Source organism: Nomascus leucogenys, chromosome 16 (assembly GCF_006542625.1).
Source record: "Nomascus leucogenys isolate Asia chromosome 16, Asia_NLE_v1, whole genome shotgun sequence".
NCBI classification, from domain to species: domain Eukaryota; kingdom Metazoa; phylum Chordata; class Mammalia; order Primates; family Hylobatidae; genus Nomascus; species Nomascus leucogenys.
Genome location: NC_044396.1, coordinates 26,979,444 through 27,000,807, shown reverse-complemented (window position 1 = coordinate 27,000,807; position 21,364 = coordinate 26,979,444). Strand labels below are relative to the sequence as shown.

Genomic DNA, 21,364 nt, shown 5'->3' with positions numbered 1-21,364 from the left:
GTGAGCCACCGCGCCCGGCCTAAAATGTTTATTTACTCTGCTTTGTTCCAGTAATAGTAGGTTGAAGGCAGAAAGCACATCTGAAGCCTGAAGAAATGCTGTCTGAACAATTTGTTCATTCATTAAAAAATTTATTGATCATCTATTATATGCCTGGTAGAGTATGACACAAGGTGGGTACAACACACAGGACATGGTCTTCACCCTTAGGAAATGTAAGTTCTTGCAGGGTATTTTTTGAGGGGAAAGTAGCTTGCATTTTACACTAAAAAATTTCATTACCTCATCAGCTGTTTGCTGCAGCATCCCTTTGTACAGTAAGTATTTAGTAAAAACTTATTTTGCAAATTTATGCTTTCCACACAACCATGCAGGACATCTATGGCCCAGATTCTCAATATCTTTTTCTGCTGCCCTGCCTCTGAGGGTTCTGCCGTGTCCCAGTCACTGAGACCTGGAGAGCCTCTGGGACCCTGGGAGCAGAGGGTTTGGGAGACGCGCACTTGCAGTCTGAGCACAGTATGTGGAGGTTGCTATGCCCATCCCTCCTCCACGGCAAACATGTGGGCACTGAAAGTCAACTTTGCAGAAACCCACCTTTGGGGGCCCGAGGCCTGAGGATGACAATTCCAGGCTGGCTTAGCTTCAAAATAGGTATTATTTTCCCTCCGTTTGCCACATTGTCTACTTGCTTGGGACAACAGTCAGCAGCACAGGGTCAGCAGCTAACATATCTGGACAATCACTGCTAAGGGAATGGGTTGAAATTGTCATTAGCAGGGCCGAACCTCAGGACACATGCCTTCCACATGTTTCTAAAAATGGCCTTGATGATGAAGACATCTCCTTGGTTTTGAACTATTTTTACAACTCTAGGTAAAACCCCAAGCCCCAGCGAGACTTTCTTGGTATACATTAGTTATCCTTAATCAAATAAATGGTCTCCGAATAGAAGCAGATACACAAAAACTTTTATTAAGTGGAAGTTAGACTTACTTCATGGTAATTAACCAGTTACAAGTGCATTTAAATTCATGTGTGTGGACACTGTAGAAGTCAAAATGGTCTTTTGAAAGTCCAGTGTTCTGGCTCTGTTTGTGCCAGTGCAACCCCAGGTAGAACCATCCACAAAGTAAGTACAGGTCAACGATGATATCAGACTAGATTGGCAACACCATATTCATTGTTACAAGCATTACAGAACAGAAAAGTCCAAGGACCAGAAGACGATTACTAAAGTGATTCTGACTATAAGCCTTTTCTTCTACTTAAATGCTTCCAGAGGACCAGTGTAGCAAATCCTTAACTCTGGGGGGACACAGCCACTTCTGCATTTTACACTTAAACGGGCCACAGAAACTGTAAACATTTGGTGGTCTCTTGATGCCCATTTCAAGTAGATGCCAGCTGTCCTCTTGGGAAAGTGCAGTTTAACTGGTATGAACATTTAACATTGTACATCTTCGATCTGAAAATTTCCTTCTGTTTCAATTAGCACCAGTTTATTTAAAAATATTTTTCCTGGTGTTAAATATTTAGGAAACTTTTTTTTTAAACGAACACACAAAGTCTAAAACAATGGAAAGCAAAAGAAATTCAAAAAATTGTTTTAGAGAACAGCATTTAGAAAAACATCATCATTTAAACATTCAACAAATCTATGTACAATGTGCCAGAAGCTGGCAAGGAGCATGGCTGCGGAACAGTCAGGTAAAAGGTTTATCAACCTGAACCTCCACAGGCTGTATTTACAGTCAGATAGGTATTCAGAAATGTGTATCAGAACATCTGGATTTGGCTAAAAATCATATAAAAAGACACAATTCCCCTCCCCCAATAACTTCTAATTAGGTAGCAAACAATCCAGTATAACCTTAAGTACCAGGTTTAGAAATGTGTGTTTTTTTTTCCCCCGTATTTTACAAACAGTTGAGAAACTTTCTCAGTGGACACTGAAGAGAACCAGAATGACAGAGAAATGGAGTTCTTTATTTCCACATTGTCAGATGAAGGAAAAGATATTTTTTCGTGCTGAGTAATGTAGTAAAGCACTGATTAAAGAGCGAGGACAAATTATTAGGGGAAAAGGTTTTATGAAAATATGAAATCAACAAGAGGGCTGAAGAAATTTGTGGATATTCTATATACACTTCCCAAAATATAAGTAATTTTGAAAAAAGATCAATGATTTGCTTTGCTGGACAATATTTTCATATTTTGTTCTTTGAAACTATAACTGATACCCCTTGAAGAATATTTTTTTCTGGGATTGATAATTAAACCCAACAGATAAAACCTATGCTAACTTTATCCAATGAAATATTCATTCACTTCATGCAGTTTTGTTTGCTTGTTAATCCAGCGTTACTAGAACATCCACCTTTAAAGAACTGGGCACATTTTCTAACAGCCAACATTTCCCATTTATGCTTAAGAAGTAACAAACCATTTCCCATTTATTCATCTTAATGATGGAATTTTTTAGAGCCTGATGTTTCAGAGTGAAGTTTCAACCTTTAAAAACATCAAGTAGGAGAATATAGATGGGCTTTCCGTATCCCCATAAGGATATGTATCCAAGTTTATTTTGAATAATTTGCAGTTGTGGTAGGTAGCTATGAAAAAAATTTACTTGGATTCGATACAAAATACATGCTACTCTTTGAAAATGCATAGTTTATAATTTTATACATTCATTCACTAACATTAAAGACTTTTGTTAAGCAAGTACTTACCTCTGAATGGTGGTAAGATTATAGTTCAAAAGATCTCTAAACATTGGACAGCACTGCCACCTAGCTTTTGAGTTAGCACTCAATGCATGTGAATGCCTGTCATTTTCACACGAGTGTCACACAGGAAGGACTGCTGTCTTCTCTTCATTCTTTCTCCTTTACTTGTTTAGCAGGCACTAAAAAGCAATGTTTTCTACTGATTGCATTTCCACTAAATACCCCGTTTTAAATATTTAATAATTTCATTTTAATATTTTAGATTTGGTGTAGAAAACAATTCAGATGGCTTAATTTTTTAAAGTTTCCTTAAACATTGTCATGGACTAAGGGCAACAGAGGTTTTCTGATTACTGTTGTTCTCTCTCTCCAGTCTTCTCATTTGAAAAAATGACCGTAGGCCACTCGCAGTTGCATCTGATGATAGTCATGAACCCTTTGGGACCTAGCGATTTTTTCTTATCCTGAGTTCTTCTTCTAAGTATATAGGATTTTGATACACAAAACACTTTGGAAACTATTCTAGTGTCTGGTTACTCCAGAAAGCCTATGTTTAAATGGCTGATCACTGTCCAACCATTAATTACAAAAATAGGAATTTTAGGGGGTGTTGTAGGAAAATATTGATTCAGGGATTTTTTTTTTTTTTTAAACATGTATGATCGCCACTCCTGGGTTAGTTTACACCCAGGACATTTTCAGTTATCAAAGTCATGGGACTAGTATGTTTTGGAGATTTTTTAGTTCTTCCCTAAAAAGCTAAGTATTTTCTAAAGCTTTCTACCAATGACCAAGGAGGTTCCCCGAACAGTCGGGAGACTGTGAAAGGAGGGGCTTTGCTATCATCACAGGTGTTGGTCACATCACAGCCACTGATTTCCAATAAGCAGAGTATGGATAAAAGACTTAGAAAGTAAAATAAGGGTTTGTAATCTGCAAAGTTATGCATTGCTCCTCAACCTTTTTTGGGAGAGTATGGGTAGTTTATCATTAAACTCCGCTGTAGATCCCTGAGGGGTATATTCACACTCTGGCAGCCGCTCTTCCTCTTTCCTCTTGGTCCCAGACATCTGTGCCCAAAACATAGGAAGGGGGCTCCAGTGGGGTGAGGGACAAGTGCTTAACAACACGAGTGGGCTGGAGTCCTTTTCTTTCCATAAATACGAAATTACAACAATTATACGCTGCAGGCGCCACTTCCTTTTCACAAACTAAAGGCCAATTCTGCTTTCATGCTCTCTAATTGTGGGCAGAAGTCAGAGCCTGGAGTAATTAAACGTGGAGCCTTCTTGCTCTGTCCTCATTGTCCCCTCCTAAGGTGGAACTCAGCTCACATTCCTGGTTCTGATCACTCTATTAGCCTCGCACGTGGAAAGGACCGGTAGGGTTGGTGACTTGCACGGCGGGCTTTGAGGCACAGTGAAAGGATTAGCTATCTGCCTTGTCATTCTTTACAGTGAGTCTGAACAAATCTTTTGTGATGAGCGTGGCTGGCTGGCTGCTGACTAAGCCGCTCTCCTCATGATCATCTATAACCGTTCAGACAGATGGAATATTTCCCCCGAAGGAAGGGGATAGCCACACTGACTGAGCCTTACATCCCAGTCATAGTAATATTTATCCCCTTGCACCTTAATTTAAGAGAGAGAAAGCAGTAGCACAGAAACAAGAATGTCCCATCAGGGGCTTTGGAATTGAAAAAATGGTAACAACAGCCTGGCCTCTAGCTCAGGGAGATGAGGGCAAAGGGGAGGGTAATCTTTCAATGGCAAATTCACTGGGGCTTGCCAAGATGGGGGAAAGCAAGACTGGTAGCTAGAATGGGGACTGTTCTCTGTTAAAGCTCAGTTTCTTCTCTAGAGTGCTGGTTTTCCTCTTAAGTCAAGGATGTAGAGAGAATTCAGAAGAAATAGATGAGCGCCTTTGTTTTTTTCTGTTTGTTTAAAGGAAATTTCCTTCTTTAATGGTAGTCTCACCCCAGGTGCAGCGGTGAAATCTTGGCTCACTGCAACCTCTGCCTCCAGGTTCAAGGGATTCTCCTGCCTCAGCCTCTCAAGTAGCTGGAATTACAGGTGTGCGCCACCACGCCCGACTAATTTTTGTATTTTTAGTAAAGACAGGGTTTCACTCTTTCTTCTTTTGTTTTCACTCTTTCTTCCTCTGTTGGCCAGGCTGGTCTCGAACTACTGACCTCAAGTGATCCATCTGCCTTGGCCTCCCAAAGTGCTGGGATTATAGGCGTGAACCACTGCATCTGGCCAACTCTGGTTAATTTTCTGAATTAAAAATTTAGGGAAATGGACCTAGCAAGATAATGTAATAGTTAATTAGACTTGAGAATTAATTTTTAGTATTTTCATGATATAAATAAATCAAGGGGATTTTCTCTTTAGAAGTTGGTAGTTATTAACTACGTGGTGGTGCCTAACATGAAAGAACATTTTTAAAAAACAATGACTACAGTTCAATCACCATCTCCACCTTCTTTCAAAATCTATGGTTACCTGCTTTTGGAACCATAGCTTTCTTCTTCTTTCTTTCTTCATGTGTCTTTCTACATCCTGTTATTGTCATGGCAACGGCACTAACTATGATTCTTTTCCATCAGAAGAGGAAAGGACTAAACTGTTTCCTTCTCCAACACTGTATTACTTCAGAAACATAATAATAAATATTATTCATCAAAAACCCTGTTCATGATGTAGGAGTCTGGCCAAAAAGTTTTTTTTGAGGCTCCTTCTAGCTCCACAACCCAACTGCCTGTGAATGACTTTACTCTAAACTCAAGATGTTACACCTAGTAAATTAATAGGAGAAAGGTAAGATGAAATCCATTCATATATTGGACTGCCTTTTAATCATTCACAATGAAAGAAATCTCAGGCATTGCCAATGTCATTTAAACTGCATTCATATTTAAACATGACTTAACCATATTACCAGGCGTTTCCAACTCTGGGTTTACAGTATGTTTTGATTTGATCATTACAGATTATAAATTTGAGCTGGTTTTAAAATTTCTGGCACTGACTTAAGTTTATATACATAGCAAATGTTGTATGCTAGCAGCAAAATAAATTTTCCCCAAGGAGTCAAAACTTTTACTCAGAACATACATTTAGCTAATAAGCTCCTATAATTAACTACCAAATTGGCTGAAATTTAGGGATTAGGGATCCGTTACAGTAAACGGATTCATCTGGGGATAAATCAGTTTGCACTTGGCAACATGACTGAGTAACGGGTGGGCTCTTTATGTCTATGCTGAAAGGCCTGGACTGAAAAGATGGTTTGAGAACATGGTGGGTCCCTGGGTTTTCTTACGTCCCTAGTCAGTCTGGAAGACTAATGTTTGAGCCAGGCCTTTAATGAGCCCCTTCCCTCTTCCTTGCAAGCAATACTGAGGCTGACTTGGGTTCAAGACTACTCTGGGTTGGCCTTGGAGGTGGGTAATGTTGATTTTAAATATTCCTATTCTACACTGGGTTCTTACAAAGATCAAATGAAATAGTGTGTGTGAACGAGACGTACCTTATTACATACATGAAAGGGTCAGTGATTATCCCAATACCATCAGGACTCTGATGTAAGATACAGTTTAAAATAACTTAGCCCATCTAAATGAAGGAAGCAACTTCTAATTTTTTTCATGACATATTTATTCTCATTTTGCGTTCCTCTTAAAGATGCTAGGGTTTTGTATGTGGAGAAACCTCCTTTTGAGGTTAGTGGACACTCCGAAATAACCTAAATGCCTACCAGTTCTGAAGCAAGGCTTCTGCTGTATCAGAGGTGAAGCAGTGGTAATTTTACATGGGAACGAAGACTCATGATGCCGGATGGAGAGGGAAGGAGTGTAGGGAGGCTGGCCAAGGGCTTTGGCACAAGGAGGCAATGTGTGCTCGCTTCAAGCTTCAGAGGCTCCTGGCAGCCTTCTCGGAAGGCACGAGGCTGCTCTTTGCCAGCCCCTCATCACAGTGGCCACGGTAGAAAACAGTAAGAAAATTAGGATAACAGTGATTCAATGCTTTGCAGGGCACAGCCTGGGCATGCCAAAAGGAGGCAGAGCGAGAGAGCTGGATAACTCAGCGTATCTATATTCAAGTCTGCCATGAGAATGATATCTGGGGAGAAATCATCTTTTACCCTCTTTTATTTTAGTTGCCCAGATAGTGCCGACATGCGAGTTTGTGGGGCTGATGGATGAACCTGACAGCTGTGGAATGTGAAATCCACTTTTCCCAATAGTTGAAACTGGGGGCCGCAGGCTGCACCTGCCTGTGTACAGCTTCTCTTTGGTCTGCATAGTGTTGGCCAAGAGTTTGAGTTAGTTGTCAACACGTATGTGTCAGGTAATATCGTATTTCCACGTCAGAAGATCTAGCAGCCCTGGGCCTGATTTCTGCACGGTTCTGATTGTCTAGAGCTGAGTGTGGGCGCCCCTTCAAAGAGGGCATGTGTTCTGCAGTTCAACCTGGTCTCCACCATTCTTGTGTTCCTCTTTGCCTTACCCACATCAATCATTTACAGAACTTGCCTGGTCCTTCTGAGGCACTGACATTTGCAACCTCTCCTATATAGAATTAGGAATCTTTTGGAAATGAGACTCATTTGGTTCAAAACCATACAGCAATAAAAACTTCTTGGGGACTTTAATGCTAACAATGGAGACATTCCAAGGAGTAAAAACAGAGATTTGCAGGACGCCTCATCTCAAAGACCAGGGGCCAAGGCTGTACGTGGCTTTCCCTAACTCTGCGCATTTCTAGTCCTCAAGTGTGCAGATTCTAAAGCCTGTTTGAAACCAAGGTCTGAGTGACCTTTCTGAACACCTCATAAGAGCTGCCCAACGGGTGTATGGTTGTTCTATCTCAGCTTTGCTTTTGATGTTATCTGCATACTTGGCTAATTAGGCTAGCTTTTGGATTACTAAAATCTTAGAAAAGATGCTTTCTTGTTTTAACAGTGAGTGGGCTTGAAAAAACTGCACAGCATTATGAAATGGTTTTGGCAAAGCTCTGAATTATTTGTACAGTTTTAATAAACTCTTCACAACTTCCCTCTGTTTCCTGGTTCTTGGGAACGCAGTCACTTTCTGATCACAACCTCGTGTGCCTGCTAGTTCTTCACAGTGAAAAATCAAGCACTTGTTCTTTTTTTTTGTTTTGTTTTTTATTTTCCTTTTTTCTTTTTTCCCTCCACTATATCTTGGAAGCACTTGTTCTTATGTAGAAATTACAGTTATATAGTTAGTGCTCAGGACAAAATTATTTTAAACACTACTGATCACCTAAGAATTCTATCTTTGGGCCTATCTACTATGATTTTAGAAATTTCCACCAAATGATACTTGCTAGTTAAATGCAAGTATCCGTGATTCTGGTAGGTCAAGTGGTAAACTTGTCTTCGTGACATAGAATTTATCATTTTACACTAAAAAATTTATAAGAATATTTCTCCCATGGCCTATAAGCATACCTGTTAACATTTTTTAGATTTAAAATATATAAAATGACTCTTCAGGCGTCTTCTTCCGTACTTTGAAAATACAGACTAGTAATGATAAAAGGAGTAGCTGTTGCTATCTTGATTCTCTTATAATACCCATTCCATCTGATCTGTATTTCTACCCTTGCTGCAGAGGGTTAATTAAAAAGATATGCATCAAAACATTTGCTTAAAAGAGACATAGCCCTTCGTTTGGTGAGCAGGAATTACTTATAATATTAACACTTCCTGTCTGGTAAAATACTGTATTTTAAAAAATAAGCTACAATGTATAAAACCAAGGTCATTTCTCGCAAAATGTGTGTTCTTTGTGATTACAAAACACTGCATCTTGTAAAATATTTCCAGTTAACTTGAGAAATAGAGTACTGACACTTATTACCAAAGTGTCATGTCTCTTAGAACTGTAGAAGCCTAATCAATCAGTATATTTCTTGTTTTATTTGGAAAATTAAGTTATAATTGTTTTTGTATTTAAAGATTACGTTTTGCCACAACATATTACCATTGTGATTCTCAGACCCACAACAAAAGTTATAAAACATGAGATTGTCTTCCAAAAAAGGAACTATTTACAAAACAGGACCAGAAGTAAAATTCCCATTTTGGTTCCTGGTCCTATGATAGATATACCTTTTAAAGCATGTATATCATTGGATATGGGCTGTTTCAAAGTCAGTCATAATAAGCAAACCAGTTGGTCTTAAATACATTTTATACTTTCTTGCTCTATTGGTGTACATTACTCAGTGATACAACTGGTACCTAAAAAAAGTGCTAATCTCATTTTATTTACTGACTTCAGGTTTGGCTAGTTAACAATGCAAAAAAGACACATGAAACAGTTCCAATATGGAGGAATCCCCGCAGGTACGAGGAACAGGGACAGTCCGTGCCGCTGGTAGGGCTACTTTCTTAGAGAAATGAAATTTCCAGTTGACCCGTGTGCCCAGGGCATTCTCCAAAATGATTCACATTCTCATTCATATTCATGAATCCTCTGTTTCCACTCATTTGTATGCACAAATTCTTCCCCAAGTTCACACAGGTCAGTGCTACAGAAGATGTGGTCGATAGCAATTCTACAGAGTCATGAGAAAAAGCAGCACCTTGTCCACAAGAGTCCATGGAAGTTTGTTCGCTAACATGCTATTAAAGCAAAATGTACATTGTTCACGGCTTGCTTTCACCTACGGAATTCTGCTGATAGCTAATAAACAGTCATCCATTGGGTAATGATAAAAAGGACCAGCAAGGCTTTGTATTCACAATTACATTCAGAAAAAGCCTTACATGAGTCTAAGAATACCACCTCCCCCGTCCCCCTCCCCCACCCCCAGGCATTGCACCTGTGTTTCAAATGTTAGCCTTAGGCTACAGGTCAGCTCCAAACCGTTTTCCCAGGGCACTCCCCTACGCCTCACAAATGTCAGTACTGTCCAGTTCACGTAAATTTGTCTTGAAATGATACCATGTTCATTTGAAAAAAAAAAATGTTCTGACTATAAAAGACTTTAGTGATAACAAAATTCTTCCTAGTTTTAGGAGTCTCCAGACCTATTTTTGCATGCCCTTTATTTTTCCCTGAGGAAATGAATATTATTTACAGTATTTTGCTACTATTCTCAAGGTATTCTCTGTTATATGTACAATTCTGGCCACTTTTCTCTGAACCTTTGCAAGTGAATGCTGCAATCTGGAGTCTGATGAAGGGGGAACATGGATTCAGCAGTGCCAACTAATTCAGAACCCAGGGCTGCTTTCAAAAGTGTGGCTTAGTGTGACACCAGAAACAGCAGACTTAAAACTCGAGTGCTCTTGAGATTTAATGGAGGACATTTCAGTTTCAAAAATCTTTTGCAACATATACACATGTGACTATCTCTTTGAAAAGTTTTTAGAAAGGTCAAGAATTGTGTCATTCTCCATTGAAAATTTTCATCTGCAATATGGTTATGTTCGGGCAGGAACTGTCTAATAAAAGGGCACCTTGTTGGTGCCTGGAGCTGCTGACAGGCACTTTGCAGCTAAGTGCACACATTCTTGGTCAGAAATCCACAGGTTTTTTCCTGACACTGGCTTTTGCCAACCAAGGGAGAAAACTTTTCAGCTAGTGTGGTGGAGAGAAGTCCATATGTGCTAGAGATGGCCTGCTCGGGCTGGGCACAGCAGCCCTGCACTCTTGGCCGGAGGTACTTCCCTTCAGGTCATTCTCTCCTTGCTTCAGGCAGCTGCTCCCAGAGGAGAAAATGGCAGCTCCCTGGGAGGTACTTAGGGATGGTGACCACTAGCTGATCAGCACCAAGAAGACGAGCAAGAGCCAGGTGTCCACAGACCTCTTGTACCTCCCCCCGACTCCCTTGCTACCTGTGTGTTTTCTCCAGGTTGTCACACTGCCTCCCACCAATGCAGCACACATCTGCTGGGAAGGCCCAAGGCTTAACACCACTGCCTGCTGGCCACTCTGCTTTGTTGCTCTCTGGAGAATGTCCTGTCAGTCACTATGAAATGACTTCTTTGGAGAGAGATGAAAAACCTGTTCTGAAGGCTGGGGTGTCAAAGGAGAAAAAAAATCAAAAGGCTACATCATGTCTTACTTAGAAATATTTTGGGACCAGAATCCATTGTTTTGCATGCCTTTTGCACAGATAGGCCTCTGAGCTCCCTGTGGTGGCCAGGGCTCCAGTTCCACCGCCAGCCTGCTCCCCTCCTCCCCCTCCCCCTCCCCCCAGCCCCCCCCCGCCACCCCCAGCCAAACGAACACACACAGAGAACTTGGTTCCACAGAGATGGCATCAAACGAATGTCTGGCTAATTTGGCACTTCATTTAGTTCCAAAATATAGCAAAATAATGCTACATTAAAAAAAAACCCTAACTTGCACAATCAGTGGTGTATATTGGAATTCATAGCTTTCTGGGTGGCCTATAAGGAGTATAATCCCTTTTCTTCAAGACCAGCCACCTGTGGCTTGGTGGTCTACTAGTTATTCCATGCCTTGGTCCAGGGAATATGTGTCTGTGTCCAGGAAGGTACTGAGGGTCTATCTGCACCTGAAGCCAGAAAAGAAAAGTACACAGAGCACTGGGCTAGCAGGCAGAAAGCAGCCCCAACTTGGGTAGGAGGTACAGAACCATGTGAAAAATGCTTTAGAAAGGAGAAGAGATCCCAGGGAAGCTACATTCAGCTCTATAGTTCTGCTTATACCTGTGCACTGGCTGAACACCAGGTAAGGACTGAGCTTGGCTCAGCTAAGCTGGAGCTCAGCACTACTCATGGGGCATATATCTGGGGGTGGAAGCCACGGGGCTTCGCTCCAGGACTGCTCCATAGCAAAGATCTCTCCCTCCTTGTGTTTCAAAGTTCTGGGATGAAGGATGGATTTTATACTTCATGACTTGAATCTTTTTCTGTTAGTAACAGTCCAACGATCAAGGGCCAGGGAGCTTTGCTGAAGAGAAAAATCTCTGGTCCAGGACTGTACCCTGTCATTTAAACACATGGTGAACTTGCTTAAACAGGTGACCAGCTCTGGCCGCCCAAGGCCATTGGGCAATCTGCCCACAGCTCAGGGCTTCCTGGACCAGGCCAGAGCATCATCTCGCATCAGTGGTGCTGCATAGGGGGTGACAGGACACCAGGAGGAGAAAGGGCATGCTAGAGTAGAAGAAACAAACACATTTCTGCATTTAAAAAAATGCCATTTCCTGGCTGACCTTGTAAGTCTAAAACATACAGTATTGCTGGTGCTGTGACTAGTACTGATTGGTAATCAAGATGCAAAATTAGATGAAGCTCTTTTTCTCTTCTCTTAAAATAAATGTTTTTAAAGAAAAAAATAAATGAAAAAAACCAGGATCTCTTCCAAGGAGTAATTTTAAAAAATTTATATGAGAGTTTAAAAAATAAAAGTCCCATAATATGTGAATGCACAGATGGTGGATGTTGTGCTGTGGAACCTCCTTATACTTTCTTCTGCTTGTATATAAAAAGAATATCTGTCATTACTAGATGTCTTCTTTCTACGCTTAAAAAAGTGTATGTACAATCTCTAGACATATATTAAACTTTCCTCTGTGCAATTTCATTTAACATTCCTATGGCTGATCCCATGTCCCCTGTCCCTATACAGTGCCTCCTATAAGGTGCTCTTCCTACTATGCATAGGTATAGGAGAAATAACTCTTTAGCAGGGCAATTGAGAGTCGGGTAGATAGAGAATGAGCTTATTTATAGGGCTTGACGACTCCCCTCTCCCCACACCACTATCCCCCAAACAAACAAGCAAGTAAGTTACAAAGCCCAATAAATGGAACACAGTGCAAGCCCTGGCCCTACTAAATTGAGAAATTCCTATACCTACAAGCATTTTCCTTTTGGTGTTCTGTATGTTCCCTTTTGAGCAAATTCTTAAATGAATAGCTCCAATATTTTTATAAGAAAAACTTAAAGTTTGGACTTTCCATTTACTCACATAATGTTTATATTGTTAATTAACTCATCTCCCAGACATGCTAAAGCATAAAACCTATAAAAGTGCACTCAGAATGGAAGTGGTTTGTTGATCTAACATGACTTTCTCAACAGGTGGTGCCATGTGGGCTGTGCTCTGTCGCCTAAAGCAAACCTGCTGGGACAGTTTGGAATTCTCTACCTCTTCTGAAATCAGTCAGTGGTGGAGTCTGGAGAGAAGGAAAATGACCCATTAACCTGGCTACAATCCTGACAGACAAGCAGTAACAAATAGCTCCGAGTTGCCATTTGTGTCACATCCCTGAAAGAAGCATCGAGGCTTACCCAGATGGCTACAGGTGCCAGTTCTTGACTGAGTTGTGGCAGGTAGAGAGTAGAGTTAGCTGTGCTGTCTTTAGGGGAAGAGCTTCTTATGGATCCAAGGAAGACTCCTAGATGTTTCCCAACAGTGACAGCTGGACTTCCTGAACTCAGCTTGGGGCTGAAGTCTGCTGGTGATTTCCGTGGACAATCCCTTCTCGAGTTTATGCCATCTGGGGCCCTACAAGCTAATAGCTCTACCATGGTTCAGTTTGGGGTCATTCTTAAAAGAAAAACAAATAAAAAGCCATAGAAAAGATGCCCAGAGTGCTGCGCTTTCTTGCAACACATCCTGACACATACTGCTCCAAGAAGTCAAATGGAAAATAGGGAAAAGATTATTCACAACAAAAGTAAGTATTGGTCTTTGTACAAACGCTACTGAATAACCTGTAGCTTGTTTTTAAGTGTCAAAAAAAATCTTGGAAATAATGGCATAATTCAGAAAGCTTATCAAAATATGCCTCCTTTCTAGGTAAAATGGGCTTTGTTGGTTCAATTGCGACAGAAGTCCACAGTTTTAAGTCTAGACATACAGCAAAAAAAAGTTGACTTTTCTTTTGAAGGAAAAAAAAACTAGTTATAGCTGCTCCAGGCTGGGTTCTCAGTAAGAGCAACTTTCTTTTGTCATGGGTGGTGACTTAAACAATTTTTCTGTGTTTTTGCTGTTATTCCTCCAAGGTTCCTGAAAGGGCTTTTCCCAGCTTCAACTGTGTTTTACTCAGTAGGAAAAGCTCTTTCCAACACCTGCAGTGGCAGGCCAGGGCAGGAGCGGCTCAGGGCCCCGAGCCCCTCTGCCTGGGAGTCTTTCAGTCGAGGAACCTCTGGCAGGCCTTCTTCCAGCGGCAGGCGGTACACCACATGTCTCGGTTCTCCATCCCGTACACCTTCCGACACTTTTTGCCCTCTCCCCTGGGCTTCCTGTAAGACAGATGAGGAAGGTTAGTTTAGTGGGAGGAATTCAATGGGCATTCTATGGAGAGCTCAAAAATCTCTTGAAAGAGTGAGGGAGAGAAAAAAAAAAAGGCTGGCCATGGTGGCTCACACCTGTAATCCCAGCACTTTGGGAGGCCGAGGTGGGCGGATCACCAGAGGTCAGGAGTTTGAGACCAGCCTGTCAACATGGTGAAACTCTGTCTCTACTAACAACACACAAAAATTAGCCAGGCATGATGGCATGCACCTGTAATCCCAGCTACTCAGGAGGATGAGGCAGGAGAATCACTTGAACTCGGGAGGCAGAGGTTGCAGTGAGCCAAGATCGTGCCACTGCACTCCAGCCTGGGAGACAGAGCGACTTCTCTCTAGGTTCAGACTCTAATATGTGCTGGTTGTTTTTACAGCCACTACACCCAACTGTTAAAATTTGCTACCATATCCCTTAAGCTTCTGTGTGTCTACTTGTGGACATGTCCATTTGGGCATCTTCATAAAACTGAATTAAGTAAGTAAACACAAGAAATGCCAGTGGAGAGCAACATTGCTCTTTCAAGTTTTTAAGTAGGTACTTTCAAATGCTCCCTCCATTCTCAATTTCTAGTACAGCAGTCCCTGCTAAGGGTGGGGAATATGTTCCAAGACCTCCAGTGGATGCCTGAAACTGCAAATAGTACAAACCCTATATATATATTATGCATGACTTTTTCTTTCTTTACAGTTTCATGGATTGAAGATGCATTCTTACTGTCGATCTTTGCAACCTCAGTATAAAATTTTTTTTCTTTCTTTGTTAAGTTGAAAACTTTCACCTTTTCACTTAAAGGAAGCACTTCATGGCTTGTCTTTAGCATATCTGAATTCCAGCCTCACCACTCTTGCACTTTGGGTCCATTATTAAGTACAAGAAAGGTTACTTGAACACAAGTACAGTTTGTAACAGTCAATCTAATGGGCGAGTAGTGTAGACAGTGTGGATACACTGAACAAAGGGATAACATTCATCCCAGGCAGGACAGAGCTGGATGGCATGAAATTTCATCACACTACTCAGAATGGTGTGCAATTTAAAACTTATGAATCATTTATTTCTGGAATTCTCCATTTAACATTTTTGGACCACAATTGACTTTGGGTAACTGAAACCACAGAAAGTAAAACTGTGGATAAAAGGGGACTATTGTATTTTGGTTAAGGAACTTCTGGGGAGATCATTCTTGATCTGCATTAAAAATTGTATCTTATTTGGGAGGCCGGGGCGGGTGGATCACGAGGTCAGGAGATCGAGACCATGGTGAAACCCTGTCTCTACTAAAAAAAATACAAAAAATTAGCCGGGCGTGGTGGCAGGCACCTGTAGTCCCAGCTACTTGGAGAGGCTGAGGCAGGAGAATGGCGTGAACCCGGGAGGCGGAGCTTGCAGTGAGCCGAGATTGCGCCACTGCACTCCAGCCTGGGTGACAGAGCGAGACTCTGTCTCAAAAAAAAAAAAAAATTGTATCTTATAGTTCATTAAATATAGAGATTAATACAACATGGCTCTAAATAGACCCAATAATCACCATTACCTATTCTGTAAAAAAAAAAGAAAAACAAAAACAAAAAACCAAAATCTTACTGTAAATCATTACCCCCTAAAACAACAAATCTTCATTAATAGGTAATGGATGGGAAAAACCATGGGAAAAAAAGAAAGGGCATTTTGTCAATTGTGGAGAAATTTCACAGAAGATAATTTCTCAGGGTTCTCTCTGCTGTTCTGTTTTTCAGTTAATTCCCTTGTGGTGAGGTGTGTGGAGTTTTTTAAGCTGTCGTACCTTAAGCTGACTGTGCCTCTGGGTGGGGAGGACAGGACCGTGTGCGCGTGCTGTCTCTGCTCTCCTGTGCCCACCGGATGATGATGTGTGGGTGACACCTGGTGAATACATGGAAAACAAAGTTGATGGGGCAGGTTCTCCACCCATGCAGTTAGTTAACCTTTGCTATGTGGACACTGGTCCTTGACCATTAGAAGCAGAGATGAGGCCGGGCACGGTAGTTCACACCTGTAATCTCAGAACTTTGGGAGGCCAAGGCAGGCGGATCACTTGTGGTCAGGAGTTCAATCAGCCTGGCCAACATGGCGAAACTCCGTCTCTACCAAAAAGTACAAAAATTAGCCAAGTGTGGGGATGTGTGCCTGTAATCCCAGCTACTTGGGAGGCTGAGGCAGGAGAATTGCTTGAACCCTGGGGCGGAGGTTGCAGTGAGCTGAGATCGCGCCACTGCACTCCAGCCTGGGTGACAGAGTGAGATCCTGTCTCAAAAAAAAAAAAAAAAGGAAGCAGAGATGAAATACTTTCCTCACAGAGACCACACATTAAAATGGAGGAGGGCTGCTCATGGCAGAATTAAAATGCATTCCCAAACAGAGAAGACCCACCAACAGCCAATATGTCAAACATTTTTTTACTTCCTATCTATGCATTTCAACTGGCTCATAATACCATATTTTCACTTGAATAATATTTTAAATCTTAAAGTACATTCCTGTCTATTTCTTTTGATCCTCATGAACCCTGTCAAGTAGGGCAAGGCTCATGATTCCCTTTTTAGAAGATGAAACATACCTAGAGAGGTTAAGCGATTTATTTAAGATTACGCAGCTAGTAAGCGACAATGACACAATGCAGGTCTAGGCCTTCCGTTGGCTCTAGTGGATCAATCACTGCCACTAAATACATGGGTTCTTGTAAAAAACACCCCATCAGCAGACTCTCAGGTCCAAACAGGAAGGAATAAAGGCAAGAGGCAGAGAGCCTGAGCAAATCAAGAACGTATGCCACCCACCGAACACTTAAGCTCACTATGTGCAGGTACACTCATAGCAGCTTTAGTCTTCACAACGACCCCATGCAGTATTACTATTGTTTCCATTTTATAGATTAGGAGACCAAGGCAGATGGAGGTTAAGTAACTTGCCAAAGGTCATGGCATGTGTCATGGTAGACCCAGGGCTGTGCTGCAGCTCTCCCTGGCACCAGGACGTGTGTTTAACCCTGTTGCTTTTCTGTCCCTCAGTCATACAGGAGGGTCCCTACTGTCCTCAGTCCCTCCTGCATTACTCACTTCAGTCCTTTGCTTTACCTGTCTCCTAACACTAAATAATCTTCCCAGCTTCTGGAATTCTTAAAAGCTGCAACAAATTAATTTTTTTAACAAAGGAAAAAGAATGTTTCAACTAATTAATCAGTATTGCCATATGTAGGAGGACAGACATTTAATAAATATAAAAACCTAGGAGCCAACGTGGTCACAGGAATAGCATTGTCACTTAAAAGTCATGGGAGCATTCCCCAAACATCCTTAGAGAATTGCTTTTCTCTAGTACAGGTATTAGTACTTTCTCTTCTCTTTCAGCGTAAAGGAATGCACATGATACAGTTTGGATGTATGTCTCTGCCCAAATTTCATGTTGAAAAGTAATCCCCAGTGCTGGAGGTGGGGACTGGTGGGAGGTGTGTGGATTATGGGGATGGATCCCTCATGAATGGCTTGGACCATTCTCTTGGTGATATGTGACCTCTCACTCTTGAGTTTACATAAGACTGTGGTTGTTTTATGCCCATTCCTGCTTTCATACATGACGTGCCTGCTCCTGCTTCACCTTCCACCATGAGTAAAAGCTCCCTGAGGCCTCCCCAGAAGCAGATGCCACTGTGCTTCCTGTACAGCCTGTAGAGCCAATTAAACCTCTTTTCTTTATAACTTACCCTGTCTCAGGTATTTCTTTATAGCAATGCAAGTATGGCCTAATAGAGATCATCAGTGTTATTTTCCCAGACATTAATTTTAATGCTATGGCTTGAATGTTTGTCCCCTCCAAAACTTATGTTGAAACTTACTTGCCATTGTAATAGTATTAAGAGGTGGGGCCCTTGAGAGGTGATTAGGCTATGAGGGCTCCACTCCCATGGGTGGCATTAGTGTTCTACAAGGGCCAGTTTGGCCCCCCTCACCCTCTCACCTTCTGCCATGTGATGATGCAGCATAAAGGCCCTCACAGAGGCTGGCATGTTGATGTTGGACTTCCCCGCCTCCAGGTTGTTAGTCAGTAAATTTCTGTTCATTATAAATTACCCAGTCTAAGGTGTTCTGTTATAGCAGCACAAAACTTAGACATTTAAAAAATTATACAGGTAGGGCCAGGAGTGGTAGCTTACGCCTGTAATCCTAGCACTTTGGGAGGCCAAGGTGAATGGATCACTTGAGTCCAGGAGTTTGAGCCCAGTGTGGGCAACATGGTGAAACCCCATCTCTATTAAAAATACACAAATTAGCCAGATTGGTGATGTGCACCTATAGTCCCAGCTACTCGGCTGAGGTGGGAGGATCACCTGAGTGTGGAGAGTTCAAGGCAGCAGTGAGTCGAGATTGTGCCGTTGCACTCTAGCCTGGGCAACAGAGTGAGACACATCTCAAAAAAAAAAAAAGTTATACAGGTAAGTAAAAATCTAACATTTGGAACCATTGTTGCCATGAGTTTGAATTATTCTATACCACTGGTCTTCATGCTAAAGTTGGGTGGAGCAAGGGCCAGCAGAGGTAATATTCAGAGTTTTTAAAAATAAAAGCTTTGGAGTTCAGTGCATTCATTTCATGTGTATAGATATGCAGCTTCCTCCAAGAGCAGAATCCTCCTCACCCCATCTCATAATGGCTTTGGTTTTGTACAGGATGAATAACAGCAAACTAGAGGGAGTGAATACCTGAGACATCTACAGTCACTGTAGATGATCTCTGATATGCTTATATGAATTGTTTTAAATTATCAGGAAAATAAACATAAAAATCTAACAATTCTTGTAGAACTTATAGAATCCCAAGAACACTGCACTTCATTTAGTCAGAGAACTGGAAAAGTTTGGTTGACAAGATAGTAACACTACTTCCATCAGCCAGGGATAATGTGGAAGTTTCTAGATCATGCAAAGTTGCCATAGCCCTTTTGCATGAAGTGATATGAGATTACTGGATACTCTTCATTCAACAGGTATTTATTAAGTACTTGCTATGTACCAGGCATTGTTACAGATTCTGAGGATATAGCTGTGAACAAAACAAATTCTCTGCCCTCGTGGAGCTTACGTTCTAGTGAGAAGACAGACAATAAATACAAAATCACACAAGATCATTTTAGTGATAAGTAGCTGACAGAAATAAAATAGGGTAATAGGCTAAAGTGTAATAGAAGGAGAGGACATTTATTTATTTTGAGTGGTAAGAGAATGCCTCCCAAGGAGGTTACCTTTCACCTACAAGGCATTGCAGAAAAGGGGGTGGGCACTTTGTGGGAGGTGGAGGGTGGGAGAAGAGGAGACGGAAGTATCAAGCTATGCCTCTGACCTGCAATAAGGGATCTGAATGTTATTCTAATCGCAATAAGTAAGCCATTGGAAAGTTTTTAAAGCAAGGCATCTGATTAATGCCTTAAACAGATCACTTTGGCACTTTGGAGAATGGACAGTAGACAGCCTGGAAAGGAGCCCTGGAGTTAAGAGGCTTTTGCAGTATTCCAGGCAAAGACATACTGGTGGTTTAGACTAGGTATGGCAGCAGTGGTGGGGAGGGGCTGGATTCCTGTTGTTTAGAGGCACAGCCTAGGACTTGTGAGTTAGGATGGGGCACAAAGAAAATTGCATCTTTAGATGAATCAAGGATGAACTGAGGAGTCAAGGATGAATCTCAGGTTCTGGCCCAAGTGGCTGGAGGCACAGTGGTGCCACTTTCTGAGATGAGAAAGTTACAGAAGCAGCAGGGTGGGGGAGGCATGAGGAACAGGGTTTTGAAAATTCCAGGAACAGGGTTTGAGGGATATGAATTGTCTTCAGCTGTTTTGTGCTGCTATAACAGAGTACCTGAGACTGGATGATTTATAATGAGCAGAAATTTATTTTTTACAGTTCTGGAGGCTGGAAAGTCCAAGGTTGAGGGGCCTGCATGTGACAACAGCCTTCTCGCTGTGTAATCCCAGGGCAAAGGGTGGAAGGGTAACAGTTCACTTAAGAGAGGGCTGAACTTGTTTTTATAACAAACCCACTCTCCTGATAATGACACTAATCCATTCATGAGAGTAGAGTCCTTTAGACCCCATCACCTCTTAAGGGTTCCACCTCTCAACACTGCTGCACTGGGGATTAAATTTCCAACACATGAACTTTGGGGGACACTTGCAAACCACAACATGGACCTCCTACAGGAATGACCCCTCGCCAAAGTCCTTCTTCCTGCTAATGGCTCTCTTAACTCTGGAGTTCAGTACATGCATTTCTACAGGGTACAACATAGCAAAAGACAGAGGACCCACTTCAAACTTCTATATGTGGCTTAGTTCAGTGGGAAGCTCAATATGACATGTGAGTTTTTCTTGAGACTTTTAATGGCAAGACAGTCATGTTTCAGCTTCTTATTTTAGTTGAGGATGAGAGTGGAGAAACCAAGGGAGTAACTGGGGCAGTCAACTACCATTTATTCAGTGTTTGCAAATGTGAAAGACAGGCAAGTAGGTTATCTATTATCTCTTTTAATTCTCACAGCAAACTTGCAAGATAAATAATCTATATCTACATCTTACAGATAGAGAAATTTAGGCTTTTGAGCAGGGAAGTGGCCTGCAGAACATCCCAGAGGTAAAAGTAGCAGCAGAAGTAATTTGCTGAGAGCCTGCTATGTAAGCTAAGTGTCTTCCATATGTTATCTATTTTAATCTTCACAACAACCCTATCATAGCCATAATTTCCATTTTATAGATGAGAAAATGGAGAAGTTAAGTGCACTGTCCAGGCCACACAGTAAATGGACTCAGAGTTTGAACACCGTTGTCTGACTTGAACACAGCTGGCCTTGGAACTCACTTCTGAATGATGTCAAAGCCCTGCTTTTTGCACTCTTCCATCCTGCCGTATCATTGATGGAAATAATGTGTGCCCTAAAATAAAGCCCTATAAAGCAAATACTCTCTCTCTTAGTGGTCTCCGCATTTCAATTTGTTTATTTCTTAACCATTTCTAATTTCTATTTTGTGGCATGTTTTATAAAGCATATAATGGACTTGGACAGTATAATATGATAATATTTCTAACTAAATAAAATTATTGGGCTATATGTACATAGTTTGTTGGTTAGGTGTGACCGCAGAAGAGTCTAAAGAATTTTAAATTAGATGGCCGAATAGGAACAGCTCCAGTCTACAGCTCCCAGCGTGAGTGACACAGAAAATGGGTGATTTCTGCATTTCCATCTGAGGTACCGGGTTCATCTCACTGGGAAGTGTCGGACAGCGGGTGCAGGACAGTGGGTGCAGCACACCGAGCGTG

At 41.6% G+C, this 21,364-nt stretch overlaps 1 protein-coding gene across 1 annotated transcript in view; it reads right to left on the bottom strand.

Annotated features, from left to right (window-relative positions):
* Positions 1 to 949: 949 nt before the first annotated feature.
* Positions 950 to 21,364, bottom strand: part of ZNF704 (zinc finger protein 704) — a 242,054-nt gene continuing 221,639 nt past the window's right edge. Inside the window, exons 8-9 of the mRNA XM_030794936.1 lie at positions 15,827 to 15,924; positions 950 to 13,994 (exon numbers count right to left, since the gene is read on the bottom strand). Of these exons, the coding sequence (XP_030650796.1) occupies positions 13,883 to 13,994; positions 15,827 to 15,924 (210 nt within the window). The 3' untranslated portion in view covers positions 950 to 13,882. The remainder of the gene's footprint in view (positions 13,995 to 15,826; positions 15,925 to 21,364) is intronic.